The sequence below is a fragment of the Archocentrus centrarchus genome, chromosome 20 (genome assembly GCF_007364275.1).
Source record: "Archocentrus centrarchus isolate MPI-CPG fArcCen1 chromosome 20, fArcCen1, whole genome shotgun sequence".
Classification (NCBI taxonomy): Eukaryota; Metazoa; Chordata; class Actinopteri; order Cichliformes; family Cichlidae; genus Archocentrus; species Archocentrus centrarchus.
The window spans coordinates 2,783,661-2,810,771 of NC_044365.1; the positions used below are offsets into that span (position 1 = coordinate 2,783,661).

The following is a 27,111-nucleotide window of genomic DNA, read 5'->3' on the forward strand; positions in this document are numbered from 1 at the left end:
TAGTCATCCACTTACATCTTGTATATATGTATACTACGTCACTTATTTGCATATAAATAGTCACTAAACTTGGTCACTTTATATCGGTAAATACTCAGATATTCTATATTGTGAATACTGAGTCACTTATATCTATAAGTACTCAGCCACCTTATACTCCTTGCACTATTTATTTTTTATCCCAACATCCCGTTGGTGTCATTCATTCATTCAGATCCTTTTTCTTTTTTCTTTTCATATATTAATTCTTATATTTACTTGTCTCTTATGTTACTGTTGCCCTTGATGCTCTGCGTGCCCTCAATTGCCCCTCGGGGATGAATAAAGTTTTCTGAATCTGAATGAATGAATTATTGCAGCATTCATTTCTATTTTAAATTTTCAAGCCAAGTTATGATGCAGAAATGTAAGCATGTTTACTTTTTCAGGGCTCGGTCTAACAATGAATACAATTAAAATGGTGTATATATATATTATATATATATATATATATATATATATATATATATATATATATATATATATATATATATATATATATATATATATATATATATATATATATATATATATATATATATATTATATATACATATATACACGCACGCACGCACACACATACATATACACATACACACATATATATATATATATATATATATATATATAAAATCTGTCCACAGGACAACTATTAGTCGTGCACTGCACAAATGTGGTCTTTATGGAGGAGTGTCAAGAAGAAAGCCATTGTTAAAAGAAAACCATAAAAATTCCAGTGTGCAGTTTGCCAGAAGCCATGTTGGGGACACAGCAAACACATGGAACATGTGGAACAAGGTGCTTTGGTCAGATGAGACCAAAATTGAACTTTTTGGCCAAAATGCAAAATGCATGATAATACAGTAATGCGGCTGTATTTTGAAAATACAGCTCTTTGCTGTGAACTGAAGTGCGTCTGAAAAGAATATCCAATTTAATTGGCCCGCTGGATCACGTGCATAGCTGTACTGTAAATTTTAAATGTACAGTTGCATTGTGGGATACTTACCGGTTGGAGGCGAATGTTCGCGCTAGAGAGCAGGACCAACAAGGACTTTCACTGGGTAAGTACCTTTTTAACATTTAACATTTTAATTGCAGTTTTGTGTCTGTTAGTGGACAAAAAAATGTCTTATGTGGTGAGCTACTCTCGCTTCTATCACAGTCTTCTAGCCAGCGGTTGATCGCCGGGCGCTGCGCCTTGCTGAGGCTGCTATTATCGCCGCTTCCCCTCTATCGTTTCACTGTAATTTGCAATCTACCACAGAGCACGGGCAGTTTCATTAAAAATGTGCACGTCTGATTTTGCTATGGCAGATTATTTAAAATCCTCGACACACTTTTTTTGCTTCGGTCTTTCGTTTTAACTCTGCAGCTCAGGTGTCTCCGTGTAAGCGAAGCATTTCATCCACATTAGTTTTCCGTCACTGTGACGGATTTCCATCATTTGGAAAAACGACCCTTTAACACGAGTGGATCATCGGTGACAAGTTTTCCCACCCCCCACTGCTCTGTGCTGTGAGTGCACGTGTGTGTGCGCGCACACGCATGCGTGTGTTGTGCAGAGAATGTCCGCTGTTATTTTGTCTTTACGTCAGCTGTAGCCACCACAACAATCACTATAACCACAGTTTGCTAGCGGGGGCTGCCATTAGCACTAGCGATTCATGCCAAAAGACCACTCCCACCTGACCTGGTTAGAATTCTAGTTGATGAAATGAGGAAGAATGGGGGGAAAAAAATCCAGCTGTATCTCCCATCCCTCTGTCTCTAGACAAGACAGCAGTGAACCCATCTCGACTCTCCTCTGCAAGTTCATGGACTACCAGAGGAACTTCTAAAATAGTAAGATTACACATTTACACACAGTCTGTTCTCTCTGTGTGCTCTTTGCTTTTTTACTCTGTCCTCCTGTCCATGAGATGGAGAGGAGGTGCACGTCAGTGCACTTTTTGATACTGTTGACCATAACATTTTATTACAGAGATTAGAGCATACTATAGGTATTAAAGGTACTGCACTGCAGTGGTTTGAATCATATTTATTTTATAGACTCCAGTTTGTTCATGTACAGGGTTCGTACACCTTTTCCAGGATCAAATTCAAGCACCTTTTAAGCATTTTCCAGGTCAATTTTCAAAATTTTCCAGCACATTAAGGGGTCATTCACAATCATCAACATTTTCCAAAGTTTACAAAGAGTACTCTTTTTCAGACCCCCTCCCCCCTCCCCAAAAGTGTACAAAGAAAATGTTGATATTTTTTCATGACATTTAATTTCTCCTGGTTCTGTGGTATTTTAATGTAATAGGAAGTATTAAAAACACATCCTGGTTTTGAAAAATTCTGGAAATCTTGGTATTAAATATACTCTTGCCTATCCATTAAAACATTGTACTGCACTGCATGTATGCAAAATATACATGCAGCCACACTGTACAAGTGGCAGTGGAGCAATTTACAGTGGTATGAAAAAGTTTGGCCACCCCTGATAATTCTCAGAATGTTCCTTTATTAAATCATTGGTTGTTGAGATCAGCAATTTCAGTTAAATATATCATATAGCAGACAAACACAGTGATATTTGAGAAGTGAAATGAAGTTTATAGGATTTACAGAAAATGTGCAATAATTATTTAAACAAAATTAGGCAGGTGCATAAGTTTGGGCACTCTTGTCGTTTTATTGATTTGAATACCTTTAGCACTAATTATTGGAACACAAGATTTGTTTTGTAAGCTCATTGACCCTTGACCTACATACACCGGTGAATCCAATTATGAGAAAGGGTTAAAACAACAATGACCTGAAAACAAAGATTGTCCAACATCATGGTTTAGGGGAAGATCCAAAAAGTTCTCTCAGAGATTTCAGCTGTCAGTTTCCACTGTGAGGAACATAGTGAGGAAATGAAGAGCACAGGCTCAGTTCTAGTTCAGGCCCGAAGTGGCAGGACAAGAAAAACCTCAGATAGGCAGAGGCGAAGGATGGTGAGAACAGTCAGAGTCAACCCACAAACCAGCTCCAAAGACCTACAACATCATGTTGCTGCAGATGGTGTCACTGTGCATCGTTCAACTATTCAGTGCGCACAAGGAGAGGCTGTATGGGAGAGTAATGCAGAAGAAGTCTTTTCTGCACACACGCCACAAACAGAGTCGCTAAAGCACATTTGGACAAGCCAGCTTCATTTTGGAATAAGGTGCTGTGGACTGATGAAACTAAAACTGAGTTATTTGGACATAACAAGGGGCGGTATGCATGGTGGAAAAAGAACACAGCACTCCAAGACAAACACTTGGTACCCACAGTAAAATTTGGTGGTGGTTCCATCCTGCTGTGGGGCTGTGGGGCCAGTTACTGGGAATCTTGTTAAAGTTGAGGGTCGCATGGATTCCAGTCAATATCAGCAGATTCTTGAGAACAATGTTCAAGAATCAGTGACAAAGTTGAAGTTGTGCCGGGGCTGGATACTTCAACAAGACAACGACCCTAAACACTGCTCAGAATCTACTGAGGCGTTCATGCAGAGGAACAAGTCCAACATTCTGGAACGGCCGTCTCAGTCCCAGACCTGAATATTATTGAACATCTGTGGTGGGATTTAAAGCGGGGTGTCCGTGCTTGGAAACCATCAAACCTGACTGAACTGGAGATGTTTTGGGAACAAGAATGGTCCAAAATACCTTCAACCAGAATCCAGACTCTCATTGAAAGATATAGGAAGCATTTAGAGGCTGTTATTTCTGCAAAAGGAGGATCTACTAAATATTGATGTCATTTTTCTGTTGGGGTGCCCAAACTTATGCACCTGCCTAATTTTGTTTAAATAATTATTGCACACTTTCTGTAAATCCTATAAATTTCATTTCACTTCTCAAATATCACTGTGTTCATCTGCTATATGATAGATTTAACTGAAACTGCTGAACCGAACTACCAATGATTTATAAAGGAAAATCATGACAATTATCAGGGGTGGCCAAACTTTTGCAAACCACTGTATCATCTGAATAGCCGTCTTGTGCCAAAAAGTGATTTCCAGTATTTTCCCCAAAAATTACTGCTGGTATTTATATTGTTGTAAATTACTTGTTGACGTATGGTCTGTCAAGCATATCTCGAATATTATCTCTCATGAATGATGTCAACTCATTTTGAGTCATAAATAACATTCCTGTCACATGGTAGAAGCTGCAACTTTTGGCAACACCAGCGTATAGTGTTGCCAACTTAGTGACTGTCACTTGGACTTTTCAGACCCCCCTAGTGCCTTTTATTTTTTTTATTCAAAAAGTGACTAGCATCAAATTTAGCAGCTTTTCCATGCCATGTTGTGCCAAAAAGTAATTTCCAGTATTTGCCCAAAAAAAATTTTGTTTGTATTTAAATCGCTGTAGATTAATTTTTGGCCTAAAATCTGTGAAACATGTGTCAAACATATCTCTCGTGAATGATATTTATGTCATTCTGAGCGAGAAACAATACTCCTGTCACAGGTAGACGCTGCAATCACTTCTTGGCAAAGTGCCATTCATATATTCTTTATTAATGAGGTTAAAAATTATCATTGACATTAAAAATGTCAATGATAACAGACAAACAGACAAACTGACAGGTTACCAGTGTTGCCAAGTCCGCTTATTATAAGCGACTTTGGGCTTGTTTTTTTCTAAAGTCGCTTGTAAATCTCGTGAGTCTTGGGTTGCGGTTTTTTGGGCTTGTTTTTGAACGTGGAGTTCCTTATTTGGGCTTGACTTTCTTTCCAAGTGAAACTCCTTGATTGTCTCTCGGCGCCCTATAATAAAGCAAAAGACGAGTGGTAGGTAGTTTGTCCCTTCCAAGCCCCCGTTTCCTGTTTATCGCTCTTGCACAAGTTGACCGGGCGCACACCCAAACTAACACTCGTAACAGCCCAGAGTGAGGAGGCAGCGTAAGAATGAACTCCAGTAAGCGGGAAAATATAGAAAAAATGTAATAAAGAGTGGGAGAAAGAGAGCGCACTTACAGAATGGATCCGAGCTCAGATGGGAGACAGTGGCTAAAAGTGGGTATGCACTATATGCAATGCATAGGGGCGCCGCACAAGAGGGCTGCGCCAAAACGATGCGACCAAATTATTTATCTAGTCGCATTTACTGTATTTAACAGCTGTGCATATGAAATGATCAGTAACAGAGGAACGGCGCTGATTAGGCACCCCTGTGTGCCGTCACCTCCCCTCCTCCTGTGCACCCTTCTCTTCTATGAGGCTAAGAACCATGGTACTGTTTAAAAGCGGCCTCAGGTTTACACAGTGTTGTGGGTTGCCAGTTGGGCTTCTTTTGGGCTTGTTTTCATAGAGCTGGTTGCTTGTTTCTGTCACGAAATCTGGCAACACTGCAGATCGCATGCAGACGGGCGGTGTCATGGTCCTGGGCCGTCTGCCCAGCGTTTTGTGTTTAGTTTTATTTCCTTCAGTTTTGTTATTTCCCAGTTTGTTTTGATACTTTTGTTCCCTTTGTCCCTGTCTCCCCTACTTCCATGGTCTTGTCTGTTTTGTCATTTTGTCTTGACCCTGACCTCCTATGTTTTCTTATTGAGTTTTATTCCTAGTGTTGTGACTACTCTGCGTCTCTGTCCCATGTCTGTGTGCCAGTTCCCCGTATGTAGTCTGTGCCTACCTTGGTTATTCACTTCCTGTTTTATTTCACCAGTCTTGTGTTCCCTGTGCTTTGTGTTTAGTTTTGCTTCCCCTATGTTGTTAGTCTCATTTGCTTCACCTGCTGTGCCCTGCTGTTTCCTCTTGCCCTGATTACCTATTGTGTGTTTAAGCCCTTGGTTTTCATCTGTCCTTTGTCACGTTGTCTTCAGTGTTCCCTCACTGTGTGTCTCCCTGCTCCTCCCCGGTTTTTGGTTTAGCGTCCTTCCCAGTGTAGGTTTGTTTTTGTCTTCTGTTTTACTTCCAATAAATAGTGATGGGCAAAGCGAGGCTTTCTGAAACACTGAACCATTTGAAGTGATTGTGCCGGAATTGTGTCGAGGCTTCGAAACAATCTGAAACACATCTCTATAGTGACACCCAGTGGCTACTTTAGCTCATTCCACACCTGATGTTCTCTGAAGCAATGAAACGCACAAGTGCTGAACAATTGTAAGCGAGGGTACTTATTACACCACACTATCAATAATTATGATCCGCACATGTTTTGGGAGAAACCAGCATCCAACAAAGCAAGAAAAACTCTCTTGTCAAAGACCACAAGCTGTGACTGTAAAGAACTGTGTTTTAATATGTGTTTCAGTTGCTTATTAATTCAGTGTAATGCACAACAAATGTATGAAATAAAATATTTTGTAACAAGGCTGCCTTCACTTTCTCCTTGGTGATCTTGTACTGCTCCTCCACCATTTCTTTGAGTGCTTTCCTTGATGGCAGGTTGTAGCTGGGGTCAAGCTTTTGGACAAAGGCCCTAAAACCTTCATCCTCCACAACAGTGAAGGGCTGCAAGTCCTTCACCACCAAGTTCACCAGAGTCTCATCCAACTCTTTCTGCCTGCCTTTTAAAATAGAACATCAAATCAATCCCAAAAGAGTAAATGTAGAGTAAAAGTAGATGTATCTTCAAAAATCGCTTTGGGTATGAGGCTGTTACTTGGCCATACAACAGCACTGCCAAAATACGCTAAACAACCAAGCTGTGTTATAGGGAGTTTCTGTTCAGTGTGCTGTCACATTTCCATCTGAAAATAATAAAGTCTTTGGGAATTACAGTTAATATTATGTCAAATACACACAGACACAAATATATCGTGCCTTTGGTGGTTTATGCATAAATTCAGACAGGCAGGAAACACACTGATTCAATACAATTCTCATTTTTCAGCATTTGTTTGCTATTTCAGTGTTGACAGTGTAATGTGGCTGAGATTTATCATTGTTTGGGCATTACTGAGTCCCATTTCAAACTGTGGCCATTCTCAGTGAGTTTTAATGCATTAAGGCTCAATCTGAATAATCTTTCAAACAATGCATACCTTGATTAGATGGCCCAGGAGCAGGCCTGCGTACAGAGGGAACATTACCTCCCTCTGAACCCTCTAAAATGGCAGGATGGGCACTCCTCAAATGGCGCATCATAGAAGATGTATTATTGCAGTAGGCCAGCTGCTTAGCACAAATCATACACCTGACTTTATTTGGTGTTTCCAAATGGAAATGCTCCCACACTACAGATCGGATCTCTTACAGGGATGTTCCATCTTAATCTATCTAGTCTATGTGACTACACCTGAAATTGCTGCACTATCTCGTACCTATCTTTATCTCGCTGCTACTATCACTAACTATATTTACTGTGAATGCTGCAAAGCATTCACAGTATTGTTCTTGTACTCCAAAAACCTTCAGTCGCTAAAAACTCAAGCAGCGTTTGGGCTACAGACACCGTTCTGGTATCAAAACGTTCAGCCTGTCCTGGAGATTTGTGCTATTACTTTTCTTTTTTGTAACCTTTATACTTTTTAAGATATTGAACTTTTTATAATCTTCATTTTTGCCATTCAAAATGAATGGGGAAGTTTCAAATCCTTTTCAAATCCTTTCAGGCTTTAAAAGCTAATAACTTCAGCACACTTTCAGCTAGAAAAAACATTTAAGCTTTAAAATGAAGCCAAGCCTTTCAGCTATTCAGCTATTACTTTTTGTATTGATATCTTTTATGGTTTTTGAACAGTTACAGTTTAAGCATAAGAAGGTTTTTTGCTCTTTTTAGTGTTTATAATGGTTGTGTATGGGGCCGTCTAGAGTGCGCATTCCAAAGGTTAGAGTGGGAGACTTCAAATTCTTAAGCTGAAAAATTTCTCTCTAAACTGCCGCTGTGTCCACACTCTTCACTCTACAGCCATCGTTTTATGATCAAAACGTAGAGCCGCTTCTCTACTTTCAAACAATGTGTCTCTCAGCCCTGAGAAATGTAAACTTTTTAAACTGTGAGGCTTCAAGCAGAGGGAGCACCCTCCAACTCCTCCATCTGCCTCTATAGTAATTTTCGGGAGGTGATTTTCTCAAAACCAGAAAAGAGCCCTTTTTTAAAACTGCTCCCATGACCACATTTTAAAAGCCAGGAAAATAAAAATTATACCATTGTTTAGAGCAGGGCCTTGTGACACTCACAGTTCAAAAATTATTTTGATAGACGCTACGGGTTTTGATTTATAAGCAGTTGTTCGGGAGGTGCGCCAATACAAATTCAACAGGGCTTTGCCACAAAGTGCATTTAAACAGTTACACAGCTGTTTTGAGTTGGCAGAACTAAATGTCCAGCAGCATTCTGATTGGCTCATAAGACTTTAAACTGATTGGTGGATTTATCTTCTGCATGCAAGCTGTTCAAAGTTGAGCTGTTTTTTGTTCTCTCATAACTTCAGCACCGTTTATGCTACAGAAACCGTTCTGGTATCAAAATGCTCAGCTTCTTCTGCAGATTTATGCTAATACTTTATGCCATTACGTTTAACAGCTGTTAAGCTGTTTAACAGCTGTTCAGCATTATTAACAGCTGTTCAGCGTGTTTAACAGCTGTTCAGCATTATTAACAGCTGTTCAGCATTATTAACAGCTGTTCAGCAGTTTAACAGCTGTTCAGCATTATTAACAGCTGTTCAACATTATTAACAGCTGTTCAGCAGTTTAACAGCTGTTCAGCAATTTTAACAGCCGTTCAGCTTTTTAACAGCTGTTCAGCAGTTTTAACACCTGTTCAGCATTATTAACAGCTGTTCGGCATTATTAACAGCTGTTCAGCATTTTTAACAGCTGTTCAGCTTTTTAAACACCTGTTCAGCTTTTTTAACAGCTGTTCAGCAGTTCAACAGTTCAGCGATTCAGCTATTCAGCAGTTCAGGTATTCAGCAGTTCAGGAATTCAGCAGTTCAGGTATTCAGCAGTTCAGCAGTTCATTGAAGCTCATTCAGCAAATAAAGTTTCAGCTGTTTTAAGCCTTTCTTGGCATTTCAGCTGCAATCTTTCAGCATGCAGCATTCACAGTGCATTTTCTTCAGGAAATGCTTTTTCTAGTTTAAACTGAATTAATTTAATGTGATCCTACCTGTCTGCTGTTAAGTAACCTATGAATAAATATTCTAACTTGACTAATCTATCACTCACTAAATCACGCTATCAATTGCAATGTCACTATATCAAATTCTTCCTCCTCTCTCAAAACCGCTTGCCTCTCACAAAAACCCTCAAAGTTTCGATGTGTTTGGGTTGACTTTTACGCTTTCTGGTGGTGTCAGCAGGTAAGCCACCTGTCGCAGCTACGGTGAAATGTACCAAAGCCTCGCTTTGCCACGGTCACGTGAGATGGGTGTTTTGAACCAGGTTTCGGAGCAGTGTTTCGAAACATCTGCGCTTCGGAAGCTCGACACAGTGTCGGAGCGTCTGTTTCGAGCGTCCTATCCCTACCAATAAATCACTTTAAGTTCACCCTCTCCTGAGTCCTGCATTTTGGGGTCTACCCGCTCCTGCCACACAGCACCATGACAGAACAACGCGACCATTACACAGACCCCGTGGACTCAGACCTGCGTGACCGGCAGCTAGCTGTGCAAGCTCACCTGCAGGAAGTGGTGAGGAGGAAGCCGTGGCTAGCTCCAGAGCGCGAGACACAGTTCCGGAGCACACACCGTGTCCAGGGAGATCCCAGCTGGGATGAGGGATCTCCACATCAGCGCTCGCCACAGTCTCCACCTCTGCAGCCACAGCCCCGCTCACCAACCGTACCGCAGCAGCCTCTCGATACGTCAGCTGCCCCTCCTCTGCCCCAGCCTTTAGGGATTAAGCTGGGCGGTTTCTCCCTGGCATCAGATTCATTTCCACGTGCCACTTCATGTCCCAGCACCACATCGCCTTCACGACCTGCATTGCCTGCATGTAAGCAGGGTTCTCGGCGCCACAGGAGTAGAACAAAGCTACCAAACCCTGACTCCTGCATCGGCCACTGTGAGTACACTGTGAGTACACTGTGAGTACACGGCCGCCTTGTGTGAGTGAGAGTTTTGTTGACATGAACAGTAAAATGGTGGACTCTGAACCCAAGCCAGCCTCCGACACAAACTGTCCATCGGCAGTACTGAACAGTGATAATAACTCTGTTGTGGCACCTGTCCCCATAACCCCCACCTTACACGCCGCCACACCGCATCTATCAGAGTCTGTGTTCCCTCCGATTGATCCTGCAGACGCTGCTATTTTTATGGACAAAGAACTTGGACAGGAGGTTCTCAGATTTTTCAGAATCTCCTCCCAGATTTACAGCTGCTCTGACTTTTTCCGTTGAGTTTTCTGCTGTGCTCGGTCTTTTGAATGCTCACCCACGCTTGCTGCTGTCGCCCACTATTGCCGGCTGGATGGCCTCTGCCGTTCATGTGGAGGCACACATTAGAGCACTGAACTCTCAATCCTCGTCAGCTGCAGCAACCACCAAGCCTCACTCTGCACCCGTTCTGTTTCCTTGGGTGGGAGTGGCTCCGGACCAACCTGCTTCTGTTCCGTGGGTGGGGGCAACCACGGACCAACCTGCTCCTGCACCTGCTTCTGTTCCGCGGGTGGGGGCACCAGCGCCACAGTCATCCACGCCGCCTACAGCAGCCCCAGTGCCAGCCCTCCTTCAGTCAGCAGCAGCCCCAGTGCCAGCCTTCCCCCTCAGCCTTAGCCTCAGCTAGCTCTCCCTGCCTCAGCCTCCCCAGTGCCAGCTCTCCCAGTAGCTCTCCCTCAATCAGCCGCAGCCACTGCAGCTCTCCCTCAGCCAGCCGTAGCTCCAGCTCTCCCTCTGCCTGCCGTAGCTCCAGCTCTCCCTCTGCCCGCCGTAGCTCCAGCTCCCCCTCTGCCCGCCGTAGCTCCAGCTCTCCCTCTGCCCGCCGTAGCTCCAGCCCCTGTAGCTCTCCCAGTGCCAGCTTCCCTGGTCCCCACAGCCAGCGCCTCAGCTTTGCTCCCTTTAGTGGCTTCACCTCCTTGGTCTCTCCAGTCGTTTCTGTTTCCTCAGTTTCAGTCACAGTCCCCTCATCCTCAGCATCCTCATCAGTGCCCTCAGTCACAGTTCCCCCCATCCTCAGTATCCTCATCAGTGTCCTCAGTCACAGTCCCCTCATCCTCAGTCTTCTCAGTTACAGTCCCCTCAGCCCTCTGCTCCTGCGCCCTCTGTAGCTTCGGTCCCCTTAACTTCCTCGACTCCAGTACCCCTGCAGTCAGCGCCCACACAGTCAGCGCCCACGCAGTCGGCGCCCACGCCATCTCCATCACCTGCACCCAGGCTATCCCCTAAGCAGCCCCAGCTATCCAATAAAGCAGCTGTGTGGCAAGCACCGCAGTCCCAGCCTGCGCATCTGGGGCCTCGCCCTGTAGGCCCCGTTAAGCCCAAGGGTCACGCTCGGTCCAAGCGTCTGGCTCAGCCTGAACCTCCTGTCTGATCTTGCCGCCGCTGCTGGAAGCGCGGTCGGCCTCCTGCCTCGTCTCCTCGTCGCCGCCGCCGCTGTAAGTGCGGTCGCCCCCCAAGCCTCGTCTCCTCGCCGCCGCTGGTGCCGTGGTTGGACCCCTGCCTCGTCTCCTCGCCGCTGGTGCCGCGGTCGGCCCCCAGTCTTGTCTCCTCGCCGCCGCCACTGGTGCCACGGTCGGCCCCCAGTCTCGTCTCCTCGCCGCCGCTGGGACCGCGGTCGGACCCCAGTCTCGTCGCCTCGTCGCTGCTGCTGGAACAGCGCTCGGCCACCCAACTAGTTTGGACTCTGTGTTTTGGCCCCTTGGCCTGGACGGCCCCCCAAACTGTTGAACTGTTTCCCCTTTCCTTCCCAGTGTAGGTTTGTTTTTGTCTTCTGTTTTACTTCCAATAAATCACTTTAAGTTCACCCTCTCCTGAGTCCTGCATTTTGGGGTCTACCCGCTCCTGCCACACAGCACCATGACAGGCAGGCCAGACCCATGTGGAGAAATTTTTATTTTAGACTTTACGACTCATTTTATTTCTCCATTTCATAAGCAAACTTCAATGCACATATTAAACAAATATGTAGGACCGCTTTTTTGCATTTGTGCAATATTTCTAAAATTAGAAACATCCTTTCTCAGATGCTGAAAAGCTAATTCATGCACTTATTACTTCTACGCTGGACTATTGTAATTCATTATTATCAGGCTGTCCTAAAAGCTCCCTGAAAAGCCTTCAGCTGATCCAAAATGCTGCAGCTAGAGTACTGACAGGGACTAGAAAGAGAGAGCAGATTTCTCCCATATTGCCTTCTCCTCACCTAGAAGTTCTTGAATAATCAGGCCCCATCTTATCTCAAAGACCTCATAGTCCCATATCACCCCAACAGAGCACTTCGCTCTCAGACTGCTGGCTTACTTGTGGTTCCTAGGATACTTAAGAGTAGAATGGGAGGCAGAGCCTTCAGCTTTCAGGCCCCTCTTCTGTGGAACCAGCTTCCAGCTTGAATTCGGGTGACAGACACCCTCTCTATTTTTAAGATTAGGCTTAAAACTTTCCTTTATGATCAAGCTTATAGTTAGGGCTGGATCAGGTGACCCTGAACCCTCCCTTAGTTATGCTGCTATAGGCCTAGGCTGCTGGGGGGTTCCCATAATGCACTGTTTCTTTTCATTCACCTTATTTACTTTGTTTATACTCCACTCTGCATTTAATCATTAATTGATATTAATCTCTGTCTCTCTCCCCTCAGCCCCCCCTCAGCAGATGACTGCCCCTCCCTGAGCCTGGTTCTGCTGGAGGTTTCTTCCTGGTAAAAGGGAGTTTTTACTTCCCACTGTCACCAAGTGCTGCTCATAGGGGGTCGTTTTGACTGTTGGGTTTTCTCTGTATTATTGTAGGGTCTTTACCCACAATACAAAGCGCCTTGAGGCGACTGTTTGTTGTGATTTGGCACTATATAAATAAATAACAATGAATTGAATTGAATTGATTTAGATTCATCTCAGCACAACTAAAACATGGAGACTGACCTCAGAGTTTCAGAAACACATCGTTGACTCTCCAGAAAACCACACAGCTGCTTCACTCCCGAATCCTGCAGCTCATTGTGTCTCAGGTCCAGCTCTCTCAGATGGGAGGGGTTGGACTTCAGAGCTGCTGCCAGATAATCACAGCTGATCTTTGACAAACCACAGTTTATCAATCTGTATAAAGAATCAAAGATGTGAGTTTATCAGCCGTTTTTTTTTCTTGAAATAAATACTCTTTATTGTGATTTGGCACTATATAAATAATAATGAATTGAATTGAATTGATTTAGATTCATCTCAGCACAACTAAAACATGGAGACTGACCTCAGAGTTTCAAGAACACATCGTGGACTCTCCAGAAAACCACACAGATGCTTCACTCCTGAATCCTGCAGCTTGTTTCCCCACAGGTCCAGCTCTCTCAGATGGGAGGGGTTGGATTTCAGAGCTGCTGCCAGATAATCACAGCCGATCTCTGACGAACCACAGTGCACCAATCTGTATAAAGAATCAAAGATGTGAGTTTATTAGACAAAGTTTGAGCTTGAAATCATTAATATTGTACCACTGTTAACAACATCACATTGTGTTGAAATAAAGTTTAGTTTTGTGAATAAATGTGTGAAATGCTCCTAATAATTCTCCTAATATAACTCTCTGATCACATACGATCATCCTCTCATTGATTGGATGACGCTGAGATCGTTCCAGTCTATTAAACAGTGCTGAAACAAACAGGCATGTCCACGTGTGATCACAGCAGAACACTGAGTCCATGTTAAATATGAAGCGGCTCACTGATGACTGTGGAAACATGGAGTTTCCTTCCAGCTGCTGAATGTGTTTCATTCCAGCGTTATGGCTTCATTTTGGTCCTTAGTTTGGTAGGAAAAGTGTTTTTGGACATACGTGTTAATGGTTGGACAGCGACGAGTAGTTCTATTTAAAGATGAACTTTGGCTCCTCTAGTTTTACACACATTATCAGATTAAACAGTTATTGTCAGTGGAACACAGGATTATGGACACTGTGGCATTAATAATAAATCTTCTTTCCTTGGCTGTTTGAACACTACAGCACCATTTATCATTTTTAGTCCATATTCAGGTAAATATGAGCTGAAGCTGCTGTCCTGTTGGAGGCTGCAGGTCTCCTCGAGGGCCTGGCTGACTGCCACAGATGTTGGGCTGATGTTTGCACTGCTCTACACTCTCAACACTGAACATCCAGAGAACTGGAACTAATCTAAGAGCTGAGAGCCAAACTGATCCAGGAACAGCCTCTGAGTGTTGGACTCAGACTGATTAGATTTAGATTTAGGTTGGTTTGAGCACAAAGCCCTAAAGACACATTTCTGATATGTCAGCACTACTGAGGGGCAGCTGGTCCCATCTGTGGACACACAGTAGTACACAACTCATCTCATACTCAACACACACACTTTGCATAAATCAGCAGCAGTTTGACTGGTTTCCAGGTGAGCTTCAGGTGAGCATTTAGGATTCCTCCAGTCTCTGAGTCACAGAGTCACATGACCTCACAAAAGCTGATTGGTCGGTTGCGGTGACGGTCCTGGAGCCACATTAATTGTGATGTTGTAGGAAGAACAGGAACACGGGGATATCAGCCTGTTAGTGGGTTTAGTCGTTCCTGTTTGTCCTTCTTATTGAAGTTACCTGCTGAGAGCTCACACTGTTCTCTGTAGGAATGATGTCAGTCTGACTCGGCACATGTTTGGAGGCAGGTTTGACTCTGCAGCACATTTTGGGGCTGATGTTTGCTCTTCTGGAAACTCTCAGGATAAAATATGGAATATGCAAAGGAGTGGAGACACATTTCAGTCTTTATGGACCTTTTTCTGTACCTGCCACCATCATTCTGCATCTTTGTGTTTAAATGGACTTTATGGTTTTTCTTGCTGTCTGATGGTTGCTGTTCAAAAATGTTTAATGCCATCAGCTGATCAAATCCTGTCTGTGGTTAAAGTGCTGATTTATTACTAATTTGTTTCAAATCAAAGCTTTCAAAAAGAAATGCTTGTATGCTCGTACATGTGAGGCTGCTCATTCACCGCAGTCCTTCCATTACAGTAGAAACAGCACAGCACACATCGAGGCAGCAGTTAATACAGCCACAAGGGGGCGAGCTCGCTCTCAGCTTCCTGCAGCCATTCAGAAAAATGCAAATGAGGGAAAATCTGTGACGGCTTCGGTACTTAATCAGGGTACCCGGACTCTGAATTAAGAAAGGTCGGCAGGCTGGGCGGCACCCCGTGGAAGGGCCACATTTGGGCAGTGGGCCATAAGTTGAGTATCTTTGAAATGTGAACATTGTTCTGCTACAGTCAATGGACTAAAGCATAGAAGAAGAAACCAGGTTTTACCATGAAGATCCTCAGTGTGGATCAGTATAATATCAGCCTTATGTCTGCAGTTTAGTGTTTCACATCAGATTCATCTCAGCACAACTAAAACATGGTGACTGACCTCAGAGTTTCAAGAACACATCGTTGACTCTCCAGAAAACCACACAGATGCTTCACTCCTGAATCCTGCAGGTCGTTGGTGGTCAGGTCCAGCTCTCTCAGATGGGAGGGGTTGGACTTCAGAGCTGCTGCCAGATAATCACAGCTGATCTCTGACAAACCACAGCTCCCCAATCTGTATAAAGAATCAAAGATGTGAGTTTATTAGACAAAGTTTGAGCTTCAATTCAATTTTATTTATATAGCGCCAAATCACAACAAACTGTCGCCTCAAGGCGCTTTGTATTGTGGGTAAAGACCCTACAATAATACAGAGAAAACCCAACAGTCAAAACGACCCCCTATGAGCAAGCACTTGGCGACAGTGGAAAGGAAAAACTCCCTTTTAACAGGAAGAAACCTCCAGCAGAACCAGGCTCAGGGAGGGGCAGTCATCTGCCGCGACCGGTTGGGCTGAGGGAAGAGAACTGTGGAAGAGAGCCAGAGATTAATATCAATTAATGATTAAATGCAGAGTGGAGTATAAACAAAGTAAATAAGGTGAATGAGAAACAGTGCATTATGTGAACCCCCCCAGCAGACTAGGCCTATAGCAGCATAACTAAGGGATGGTTCAGGGTCACCTGATCCAGCCCTAACTATAAGCTTTATCATAAAGGAAAGTTTTAAGCCTAATCTTAAAAATAGAGAGGGTGTCTGTCTCCCGAATCCAAGCTGGAAGCTGGTTCCACAGAAGAGGGGCCTGAAAGCTGAAGGCTCTGCCTCCCATTCTACTCTTAAGTATCCTAGGAACCACAAGTAAGCCAGCAGTCTGAGAGCGAAGTGCTCTGTTGGGGTGATATGGTACTATGAGGTCTTTGAGATAAGATGGTGCCTGATTATTCAAGACCTTGTATGTGAGGAGAAGAATTTTAAATTCTATTCTAGATTTAACAGGGAGCCAATGAAGAGAAGCCAATATGGGAGAAATATGCTCTCTCTTTCTAGTCCCTGTCAGTACTCTAGCTGCAGCATTTTGGATCAGCTGAAGGCTTTTCAGAAAGCTTTTAGGACAGCCTGATAATAATGAATTACAATAATCCAGCCTAGAAGTAATAAATGCATGAATGAGCTTTTCAGCATCACTCTGAGAAAGGATGTTTCTAATTTTAGAAATATTGCGCAAATGCAAAAAAGCGGTCCTACATATTTGTTTAATATGTGCATTGAAGGACATATCCTGGTCAAAAATGACTCCAAGATTTCTCACAGTGTTACTGGAGGCCAAAGTAATGCCATCCAGAGTAAGTATCTGGTTAGACACCGTGTTTCTAAGATTTGTGGGGCCGAGAACAAGAATTTCAGTTTTATCTGAATTTAGAAGCAGGAAATTAGAGGTCATCCAGGCCTTAATATCTTTAAGACATTCCTGCAGTTTAACTAATTGATGTGTGTCATCTGGCTTCATTGATAGGTAAAGCTGAGTATCATCTGCATAACAATGAAAATTGATGCAGTGCTTTCTAATAATACTGCCTAAGGGAAGCATGTATAATGTAAATAAAATTGGTCCTAGCACAGAACCCTGTGGAACTCCATAATTAACCTTACTGTCTGAAGAAGACTCCCCATTTACATGAACAAATTGGAGTCTATGAGATAAATATGATTCAAACCACTGCAGTGCAGTACCTTTAATACCTATAGCAAGCTCTAATCTCTGTAATAAAATGTTATGGTCAACAGTATCAAAAGCTGCACTGAGGTCCAACAGGACAAGAACAGAGATGAGTCCACTGTCAGAGGCTCTAAGAAGATCATTTGTAACCTTCACTAATGCTGTTTCTGTACTGTGATGAATTCTGAAACCTGACTGAAACTCTTCAAATAAACCGTTCCTCTGCAGATGATCAGTTAGCTGTTTTACAACTACTCTTTCAAGAATCTTTGAGAGAAAAGGAAGGTTGGAGATTGGCCTATAATTAGCTAAGACAGCTGGGTCAAGTGATGGCTTTTTAAGCAGAGGTTTAATTACAGCCACCTTGAAGGTCTGTGGTACATAGCCAACTAATAAAGACTGATTGATCATTTTTAAGATTGAAGCATCAATAATTGGAAAGACTTCTTTGAACAGTCTAGTAGGAATGGGATCTAACAAACATTCCTGTGGAACAGGATCAAAAATGTTTGGTTTTTGAGATCATTAATATTGTACCACTGTTAACAACATCACATTGTGTTGAAATAAACTTTAGTTTTGTGAATAAATGTGTGAAATGCTCCTAAATAGGGCTGAAACGATTCATCGACGTAATCGATGACGTTGACTACAAAAATTTGTCCATGAAAATTTTTATTATCAAAGCTTCGCTTTTCTAAACCCCATGTAAATTTGTTTTTGTAACTGCAATACACTACAGGAAGATAAGAGGGCAGTATCACCTCTATTATCTGCCAAGACTGCAATCATAATAATGAAGAAGAACGTAGCGCGAAAAACAGAACATTTGCAAAACACAGAGAGAAACAGAGAGGAGGTGAAGATGGAAGAAGAAAGAGACAAAGACTTTCAAAAGTGTGGGAGCATTTCATACAACACAAAAACAGCGTTGAGTGCAGACAGTGCAAAGCCCAGCTCTCTTTCCATGGCAGCACCACTGCGATGCATGAGCATTTAAAATGCCGGCACCCTGGAACCGTGACGTCAGCTTTGGATAGGTACGTTTTAGAGTCAGTGTGTCATGTTGATACCTCGTTAATGTTTTTAAAATAATTCTTATGTATGTTAGTTTACCTGTCGGAAACAAGGTTTCATGGATGAGGCATACTAAGCAAACTTTTCAGTTATGTTAGCTAATGAGTGAAGTGTAGTAGGAGCTGCTACGTTGTCTTCATTCTGAAGAGTTCACCTCTTCCACCTATCTGTGGGCTTGAGCATATCAATAATTATATATAAAATGAGTTAAATTCTTTAAATTGCATTGGAAAGTAGACTGAGCTAAACTGATGCATAGCCTTAAATTTGTGATAATTAGTAACAGCTTTCTGTTTTGTCCTGTTTTAATAGTACTAAGCAAAGGCGTGTAGACGAGTTTGTCTTGAAGAGAGGCTCATGCATCCCTCAAATGGCTGGAGTTTTGACAGAGAGCGTGCTCAGTGTGATTGTCAATGACATGAGACCACTATCCATGGTTGAAGATGAGGGTTTTAAGCAGATGATCAACACATTCCGTCCAGGTTACACCTTACCTTCCAGAACTCATTTTACAAACCTCATGGAGGGAAAGTATGAAGTCACTCTTGGTAAGATTAAAGAAACTCTTAAACCAGCCAAGAACAAGATTGCCCTGACAGCTGATGCCTGGACCAGTGTTGCCACAGAGGCATATCTTGGCGTCACTTGTCACTTTATAAGTGATGACTGGGAGCTCAATAGCTTCCGCTTCACAACCATGCCACTTGGCACACTGGGCCAAGCATTGCTGCTTGGATTGAGCAGACTGTGGAAAAGTTTGAGATTCCACCAAGCAAAATTGTGGCAGTTGTCCATGACAATGGCCCCAATGTAGTGCTGGCTGCAAACATCCTGCAGGAAAAACATGGGTGGATGTCTGTCCGCTGTGTAGGTCACACTTTACAGTCGGTGATCAATAATGCACTGAAACACCCTCAGATCAGTAAAGCACTTGGAGCAGCAAGGTGTCTCGTGGAGCACTTTAAACGAAGTGAACTGGCTTCAAGCAAGTTGAAGACCAAGCAGAAGCAGATGGGGGCCCAGGAACACAAACTTGTCCATGATGTTTCGACCAGGTGAAACAGCACCTATTAAAATTATTTATCTAGTTGCATTTTCTGTATTTAACAGCTGTGCATGTGATATGATCAATAACAGAGGCACAGTGCTGATTAGGCACCCCTGTACTCCTTCACCTCCCCTTCTCCTATCGCCCCCCACTTAGAAACACAAACATTTTTTTTGTTTGTGACTGATAGAAAATAAAAGCCTGGAATAGAAACCTTGTATTTTACAAGTCCATGAATAGGTGAGATCTGGAGGCAGAAACACAGTAAACCTTGAGTGTGTGTGTGTGTGTGTGTGTTATGAGGGGGCTAAAATTGTGTCCACAAACACCTCAGAAAGCAGCTGGGGTCCTGATTGGAGACATATCAAAGGCATTCTGCTGATTTTGCAAGTGTGAAATATGTTCTCACCATGCTGATTTAATGCAACATGCTAATACAGAGAAGCACACAAAAAAAAAACTGTGCACCCTTCTCTTCTATGAGGCTAAGAAACATGGGTTTCACTGCTCCGAAACATGATTCAAAACAAAGAAATGAGCTATACTACTATAGAGCTATACTGTTTAAAAGCGGCCTCAGTTTTACACAATGTTGTGGGTTGCCAGTTGGGCTTATTTTTGGGCTTGGTTTCATAGAGCTGGTTGCTTGTTTCTATCGCCAGATCTGGCAACATTGGATAGTACTCATAAAAGCGAAACAGATGGGAAAAGACGTCTATGGAGGACAGCAAAGGTCTCGGTCATAAGGTGCCTGCTACTTTGGCATGCCCCCCGCTACTCCCAAACAATTTGAAAGCCCTGTAACATCTAAACTGAACTCCAGCACAGCCTTGCTTCTAGATCTTAGTTTCAGAGGTTCTCCAGCTCCTCTGGATCCACTATATTTGAATCCAACATGTTCCACTTGTAGCGCTTCCTATGTACCCCTGAGATACAGCGCCCTGGGTCCGTTCCCTTTAATAACACACAACTAGGGAAAATTTCACTCTCTTGGATCTGACAACTGAACGTAAAATTATTTAGCAAATTGTTGTGTGCTTTTACCTTTTTAGTTCTCCCACTGTAAATCCCTCACATTCAAATAAACTACTTATTATTACCACAAATGAAGGAAATAGGGCCCAAAGAACAGTATTTATTTACAAACCTCAGCGGCACATTAAAAGAAAACCCACCCACTTAAACAACTGACCGTTAAAACTCAATACAACAGAAAATATTCATTAAACTTCAAACACATTTACATTTGTGGACCCACATGAAAAACAAAAGAAAACATTAAAGGGAAAAGCCGGTAATACCATAAGCTAACCCGTTGCAGGCCTGATCATCTGATGATGGCGGATGATGAGAGTTAGTGAGCTCACAGTCTGTGCTAGTGTACTCAATGTGTGCGTGATAACAGGGTCACTGTTACACCCTCTCAGCAGTCCATACTTCCTTGTTGCTGCTAGCAGTCCCACAGACCACGCAGTTGCCTCGTGGTAGCAAAAAAAAAAAAAACAAAACAAAAAAAACCCCTCAGCTCCACAAAAATCCAGTCCTGTACACGGCGGCAAAAACAAAATCTGATTCTGTGTGGGCGACAAACACACAGTCCAGCTCTTTGTCGAACAAACCAACAACCCCAGCCTCTTACTGACAGGAGAGGCTACTGCAGGTGATGTCCTCAACTGGAAACAGTCTCTCGGCTCACTGTTAGCTAATTGCTATCAGCAGATATTTTGCATGACACTTAAATGTCCGCCAGAGAGCACGAACTGCCTCTCGCTCCCGCTCCGTTCACCGCCCCCCCACCAGCTAGTCTCTTGCCGACCAGCCAATCAGAGTTCAAAAGGTATGACTTTGGACCAATTTCTGGCATTACACCAAATATAACGCAAGCGTCCGTTCATGGTTCACCACTAGATATAGCTGTGGTGCTGTTAATGCTGTGGAGAAAGTTTATACATCACGTTTTTTTTTTGAGTGCTTTGTTTTCTATTTTCAACATTTTCACGGCATTTATGAGAGCAAAGGATTAATAATATTTGATATCGAAGTGGTAGTAAAACGGCCATCTTGAAAAGTTTAGTTTAAAGTGACGGTGACATCACTTCCGGTTCAAAAGGACTCGATAGACAGTTCATATGAGCACACCCGATACGGAGCTAATTAAGAACAGCGAAGATGGAAAATAAGTGTTTCCAAGTCCACCGGTTTGTACATTTGCAGGCCAAAGTGGTATGTTTACTCTGTTTGTAAATTGTATATTTTATATAAGCTGAGACAAGTAAGGTAATATTTTGTACATCTGTGTGTTTATCAGTTCTACGGTGTACTTGTGGTGTAACGGGCTCGACACACGGGGAGCGACAAACGACAGCGACAAATGGGCCGCATCGCCACTGGGGTGAAACCGAACACACGGGAAGCGATAGCGGCGGCAGCTTTGCGAATCGCGCTCTCACGTCACTCGTCTCCAAGAAATGTGATTGGTTATGAAACTGGAGGGATTTAGACATTTTCAAAGCAGTCCGTGTCAGACACGGGAATAAAGATGAGGAGTCTGAAGATTTTATTTGAACTGACAGAAATCTTGCTGTTAAGTCTCCTCTACAAAAGAAAAAGACAACCTTGGTTCATCCTATATTAGCACAAAAGTCCTCTCTATCCGTCTGTTTAACGTTGGTCTTGCACCAACACGTTGCCGTATGGCTGCCTTTTATGTGTAACTCGATAATCACTGCGTGAAGTGTCATATAATATAGGAAAGTCAAACACAGCTAAAATGATGCTTTCCTTCATGCTGAAAGTGGTTGCAGACTGCAGTGTGTAGCATACTCTCCGCTCATTGGTCAGTCAATGAAACTCTTGCTGATTGGTTTAGTGCCACGCGACAGCGACAAAAGTAGAATATTTTTCAACTTTGTTGTGTCGCGTCGCCTGGTCGCATGTGCACGTCTACGTGTACGAGCTCGAAATTTCACATGCACGAACGTCGCCGGTCGCTTAGCTGGAGGAGGGCAAGCGATTGTCGCCTCATCGCACAAGCTCCATAGGAAATGAATGGAGAGCGAGCGACGTCGCTCCCCGTGTGTCGAGCCCCTAAAAGAGAAGCAAGCTGGAGATTCAAGACCACAGTAAACATCAGTTGAAGGAACTCTCGTGTCTTGTGTTTGTGAACAAGCCGGCATACCAAACACTTCACAAACTTTCACATAATCCATCGTAAAGTAAATACTTGCAGAAAGTATGCATATTACAACTTATTTTTATACATTGACACCCACTATGAAAAGGGGGAAATATCTTAAAGTAACACAGTTTATTAGGATCTCAATCAAAATTTCACATTTTCACCAAACCTTTAAACACTGGAGGGTTTCCCCCGGGGTTACACACTGTTTCCCTCTCTTCATGTTCCACACTGCCCTGGATTAGTTTTTCCTACAAGCTGCATAGTTGACTTTAATCCTGTGTGACCTTCCTGACCTGCAAAATACAGCTTCTTCCCTTCTCTTTCTAACTGTTGTCTTGACTCCATCCACTTCATTCCAGCCCTTCTGCCGCTTTCGTAACACATTCTTGGTTTTAAGACCAGCTAGCTTGCGGGGCCAGAGATGAACCTGTTTTTCAGCGAGTGCATTTCCGGGGGAAAACCGTTGAATGGTTCAAATGCTGGTATCACCGGCATCTCTTCCTTGGAAAAGCGGCAAAAGAGACTGTGGCCTCACAGCAGGGGGGTCCTGGGTTTGAATGCAGCAGCCGGTCGGGGCCTTTCTGTATGGAGTTTGCACTTTCTGGGTACTCCTCCTCCCACAGTCTAAAAACATGCTGGTTAGGCTCACTGCTGATTCTGAACTGGCTGCAGGTGTGAATGTGAGCGTCTCTGTCTCTGTGTTCGCCCTGCAATAGACTGGACCATACCTGTCAAGTTTTGTATTTAAAAATACGGGAAATTTTCCGCTGCTGAAAATAGAGGTCACTATATGATGTCATCACCTAATTTGCATAATTGTTAATTTGGATGTACTGTAGTTGCAATCGAGGCTGCAGGAGCAGAAAAACATCTTTGGAGAGACAAAAAGTGAAGAAAAAACACCATAAATATGTTTAGAACTACAAATAAACTTTATGAAATAACTTAATAACTTTAATGCTTTGTGTAGACCAGGGATCCTCAAATCCAGGCCTCGAGGATCAGGTGTGTTGGATCAGGTACACATCTAAAACCTGCAGGACACCGGCCCTTGAGGCCTGGATTTGAGGATCCTTGGCCTAGACCCACATTACATAGATCAATTTTGTCACATATTGTTTAATATTAGAATATCAAATTTAGCGAAAACACTGTGGGGTGAGACTGCTAGATAAGTTCAACCCTCCTCCTTTATCTGAGCCACTGTTGCCAACTAAGAAAACTTGCTGTCGCCTGTCTCAAAGGTTGATAAAGGCCGAAGCGAGGACCGGGGAGCGGAGGGTGCGGGTAGGCAGGCTTGGTGTTTAAGTGAGGTTCGGGGGTTGGAGGGTGGAGGGTGGAGGGTGGAGACAAAGTGAGGTCTGGGTGATGCCAAAGCGTACGAAGGGATGCAGTAAGAAGGCTTTATGTACACAAAACATGGTGACAGCGGAGGATTTTGCTGTATCGCTTTATGGGCCAAAAAAAACCCCCGCTAAGTTGGCAACACTGAGCCCTAGCGCAGATCTTTTTACGCTGCTAAACTAAACCAGAAACACATCACCGAACTCTGTGATAAGGGCACACTGAGGTCCAGTTGTTTTTACGGGTTTGTTCCCGCTGTCGGCACTAACCTAGTGATAGTGACAATGCAGTTTGGAGCGGCACAGGTATGCTTTAAAAAAGAAAATGAAAATGAAAAATTGAAAACTGAAAATACGGGAAAAATACAGGAAAATAAAATTACAGGATGATGCCGGGACAGAGGGGTAAAATACGGGAATTTCCTGGCCAAAACGGGACACTTGACAGGTATGGACTGGACACCTGTCCAGGTGTACCCCTCCTCTCACCCTGAGACAGCTGGGATAGGCTCCGCCCCCAGTTAGACTGCAGCTGTCCTCTCTGCCTCCCACACTCACATGCTGCACTCCACCCTCTTCCCTGCAGGTGTCGCTGTTGGAGGCATTTTAATCTGAATTCCAATCAGGAATACTTTCCAAAAATGATTTTATAAATGATGGTGAGATTTGGTAAAGATTGATTTCAGTCACTTCCTGTTTGGAACATTTTGACCTCCCTCATGTGTCGCTAAAATAAAGGAGGACCAACCTCCTCTGCTTCAATGGACCAGCCACCACTGATGGAGAATTTTGAATATGTGCTGATGCAGAAGTGAATGGGATAATATAACTTTATTGATGTCACCATGCTGCAGTCACAGAGATGGAAATAATCACAGAGGTACCCTGGGTAATGATGAGCCAGGATCTGGTGGAGTTCACCCCAAACTGGCATTTCTCCTGAACAAGCTGACGGAGCGTTTTGGGGGTGTTTCCTCCTTTTATTGTTGTGTTGATCAAATGTGTGCTGACAGGTGTGAGTTGGTTCTCCAACAGTCGATGCTGCCTAAACAGCCTGTAAACTTCCTCTGTCTGATTGTGGCTTTGGACCAAGACATGTAACGCAACCCGACACATCAAAGCATCGACTCGTTCCATTATCTGACTCTACAATGAGACCTGAACAGGAAACAGAGACAGCTCTCCTTCAAAGTAAAAGCTGCTCCTGAACACAGTATCAAAGAAAGTCTTCAGAATAAAATATCAAAGAAAGAAAAAAGTCTGACATTCAGATTTTTGGCTGTATTTTTAAATTGGGCAAAAATGAAAGTACACTAAGCTCAAATATCTGACAGACATTTAATCCCAGTTTGGCCTCATCCTGGGCCGGATTATCCAACACACACTCTGGCCACAGGCCCGACCCACGCACAGCTGGGGGTCCATCCAAGAGGCCAGAAACCAAAGCAACAAGCAAATAAAGCCAATCTTACTAAAACATGAGGATCTAATTGTATCTTCTGAGAAATCTATTGAATTGGTAGAATCCAGTAAAGTGTTGGTGTTCCAGCCTCTTCTATGGTTTTAATCCCGTTGAGCCAAAGTGAGAGAAAAAGGAGCTTTATGGAATGAAGAACTCTGATGAATGAGTCATTACAGATATACCTGAATCACAACACTCACAACACTCCAGCAGTCGCACCCATAGGCCATCAGCTGTGCAACAGTGACACAAATATATGAACTGTGTTCAATATTTAGGCACTTTGTTCATTTCTGTGCTTCAGCTCTTCTTCAGTTTCACCGCTGCAGCCAACATGTTTCAAAAAGCTTTTACTTTGAAGGCCAGCTGTCTCTGCTTCCTGTTTGTTCCTCTGCTTTAACACACACCTCACCACAGCAGCTGTGTGGGTGTCTCTGTAGCAGCCATATCAGCTTCTGATCCATGAACATCATCACAGCTCCTAACTTCACCTTTATTAGCTTTGACATTCATGTCTTTCTCTTCTTTCTCTGAGCGTCTCTCTCTCTGTTTCCACAGAAGCTCAAAGTCTCTGCAGCCTGTTTGGATCTGCTATCATCACATCTTCAACAGCCTCATTCACATCCCTCACACACTCTACAGCCTCATCAGGACTGACTTCATCTTCACTGACTGATGGAGCACAACATGAACCTGTGGAGGCTGAAAAACTGTCCTGTCAAACATCTCCCCGTCACCGCTCCACTTCTGTCAGCCTTTAAATGAACTGCTCGAGTCTGTCACTTCTATTTGGAGCCAAAAGGAAAAAGTGTTGTTCAGTCGTTTGGAAAGACACAACATTTCTGAAAGCACTCAAACTTCTTCACATTTGTCTTCAGACACATCCTGAACATTTAGGAACCAAAGAAAGTTTCAAACATCAATCAAAGATCTGAAATATAGAAAAACAACAACAGCTGCAGTGAACTGACCTCAGAGTCTCCAGTTGACAGTTTGGACTCTCCAGTCCAGCACACAGAAGCTTCACTCCTGAATCCTGCAGGTTGTTCACACTCATGTCCAGCTGTGTCAGATGGGAGGGGTTGGACTTCAGAGCCGAGGCCACAACTTCACAGTGAGTCTCTAAGAGTCCACACTGAGTCAGTCTGTGATTAGAGAAAATATGAAATGTGTTATTGTAAAAGCAGAAATGTGCATTATAAACACAGACTGAATGTATATGAAGACAAAACAGAGTGAGGTCATAATGTGATGAACATCTGCTCTGCACATCTGTGCTTCAGCTCCTCTCAGCTTCCTGTGTTTGACACAATGATTGTCTGCAGCTCTCTCAGACCTGCACACTTTTAATGAGAAGCTTTGTTTGGCTGCAGATCTGCAGATGAAGGAGGAAAATGGCCTCACATTTAGGCTCCATAATGTCCACAGTCTGTCAGTCACAGCTGATCCAGAGTCCCGGCTCAGTGCTAACATGATTAGAGCTGAGCCCGTCAGTGATCACAGCTGAAGGAGGTGATGTGTCTGATACATTTAATAATACTTCTTCCAGACCAGCCGGTCTAAAGCTCAGCAGAGAGAACCAGAAGCTTCTGGGCTGCACAAAGAGGAGTGTTTAAAAAAGCTGAGAGTACATCTTACATTAGGTGATGAGTAGCTGCCCTCTGTAAAACCAGTCTGACTGTTAGCAATCACAGAGGGAGGATCTTTGTGAGAAGTTTCAAATCTAAAGGACAACAGGAACAGGCCTCTATGAAGAGCACTCTGCAGGGATCAGAGCTTTTTTAATAGCAGGGAGGTTTAGCCTGTTTGGGGGGGGGGCTCTGA

At 43.4% G+C, this 27,111-nt stretch overlaps 1 protein-coding gene across 1 annotated transcript in view; it reads right to left on the reverse strand.

Annotated features, from left to right (window-relative positions):
• Positions 1-6,468: 6,468 nt before the first annotated feature.
• LOC115799966 (protein NLRC3-like) overlaps positions 6,469-27,111 on the reverse strand; it is a 38,567-nt gene continuing 17,924 nt past the window's right edge. Inside the window, exons 6-10 of the mRNA XM_030757270.1 lie at positions 26,259-26,432; positions 15,521-15,694; positions 13,359-13,532; positions 13,034-13,207; positions 6,469-6,579 (exon numbers count right to left, since the gene is read on the reverse strand). Coding sequence (XP_030613130.1) covers positions 6,558-6,579; positions 13,034-13,207; positions 13,359-13,532; positions 15,521-15,694; positions 26,259-26,432 — 718 coding nt within the window. The 3' untranslated portion in view covers positions 6,469-6,557. The remainder of the gene's footprint in view (positions 6,580-13,033; positions 13,208-13,358; positions 13,533-15,520; positions 15,695-26,258; positions 26,433-27,111) is intronic.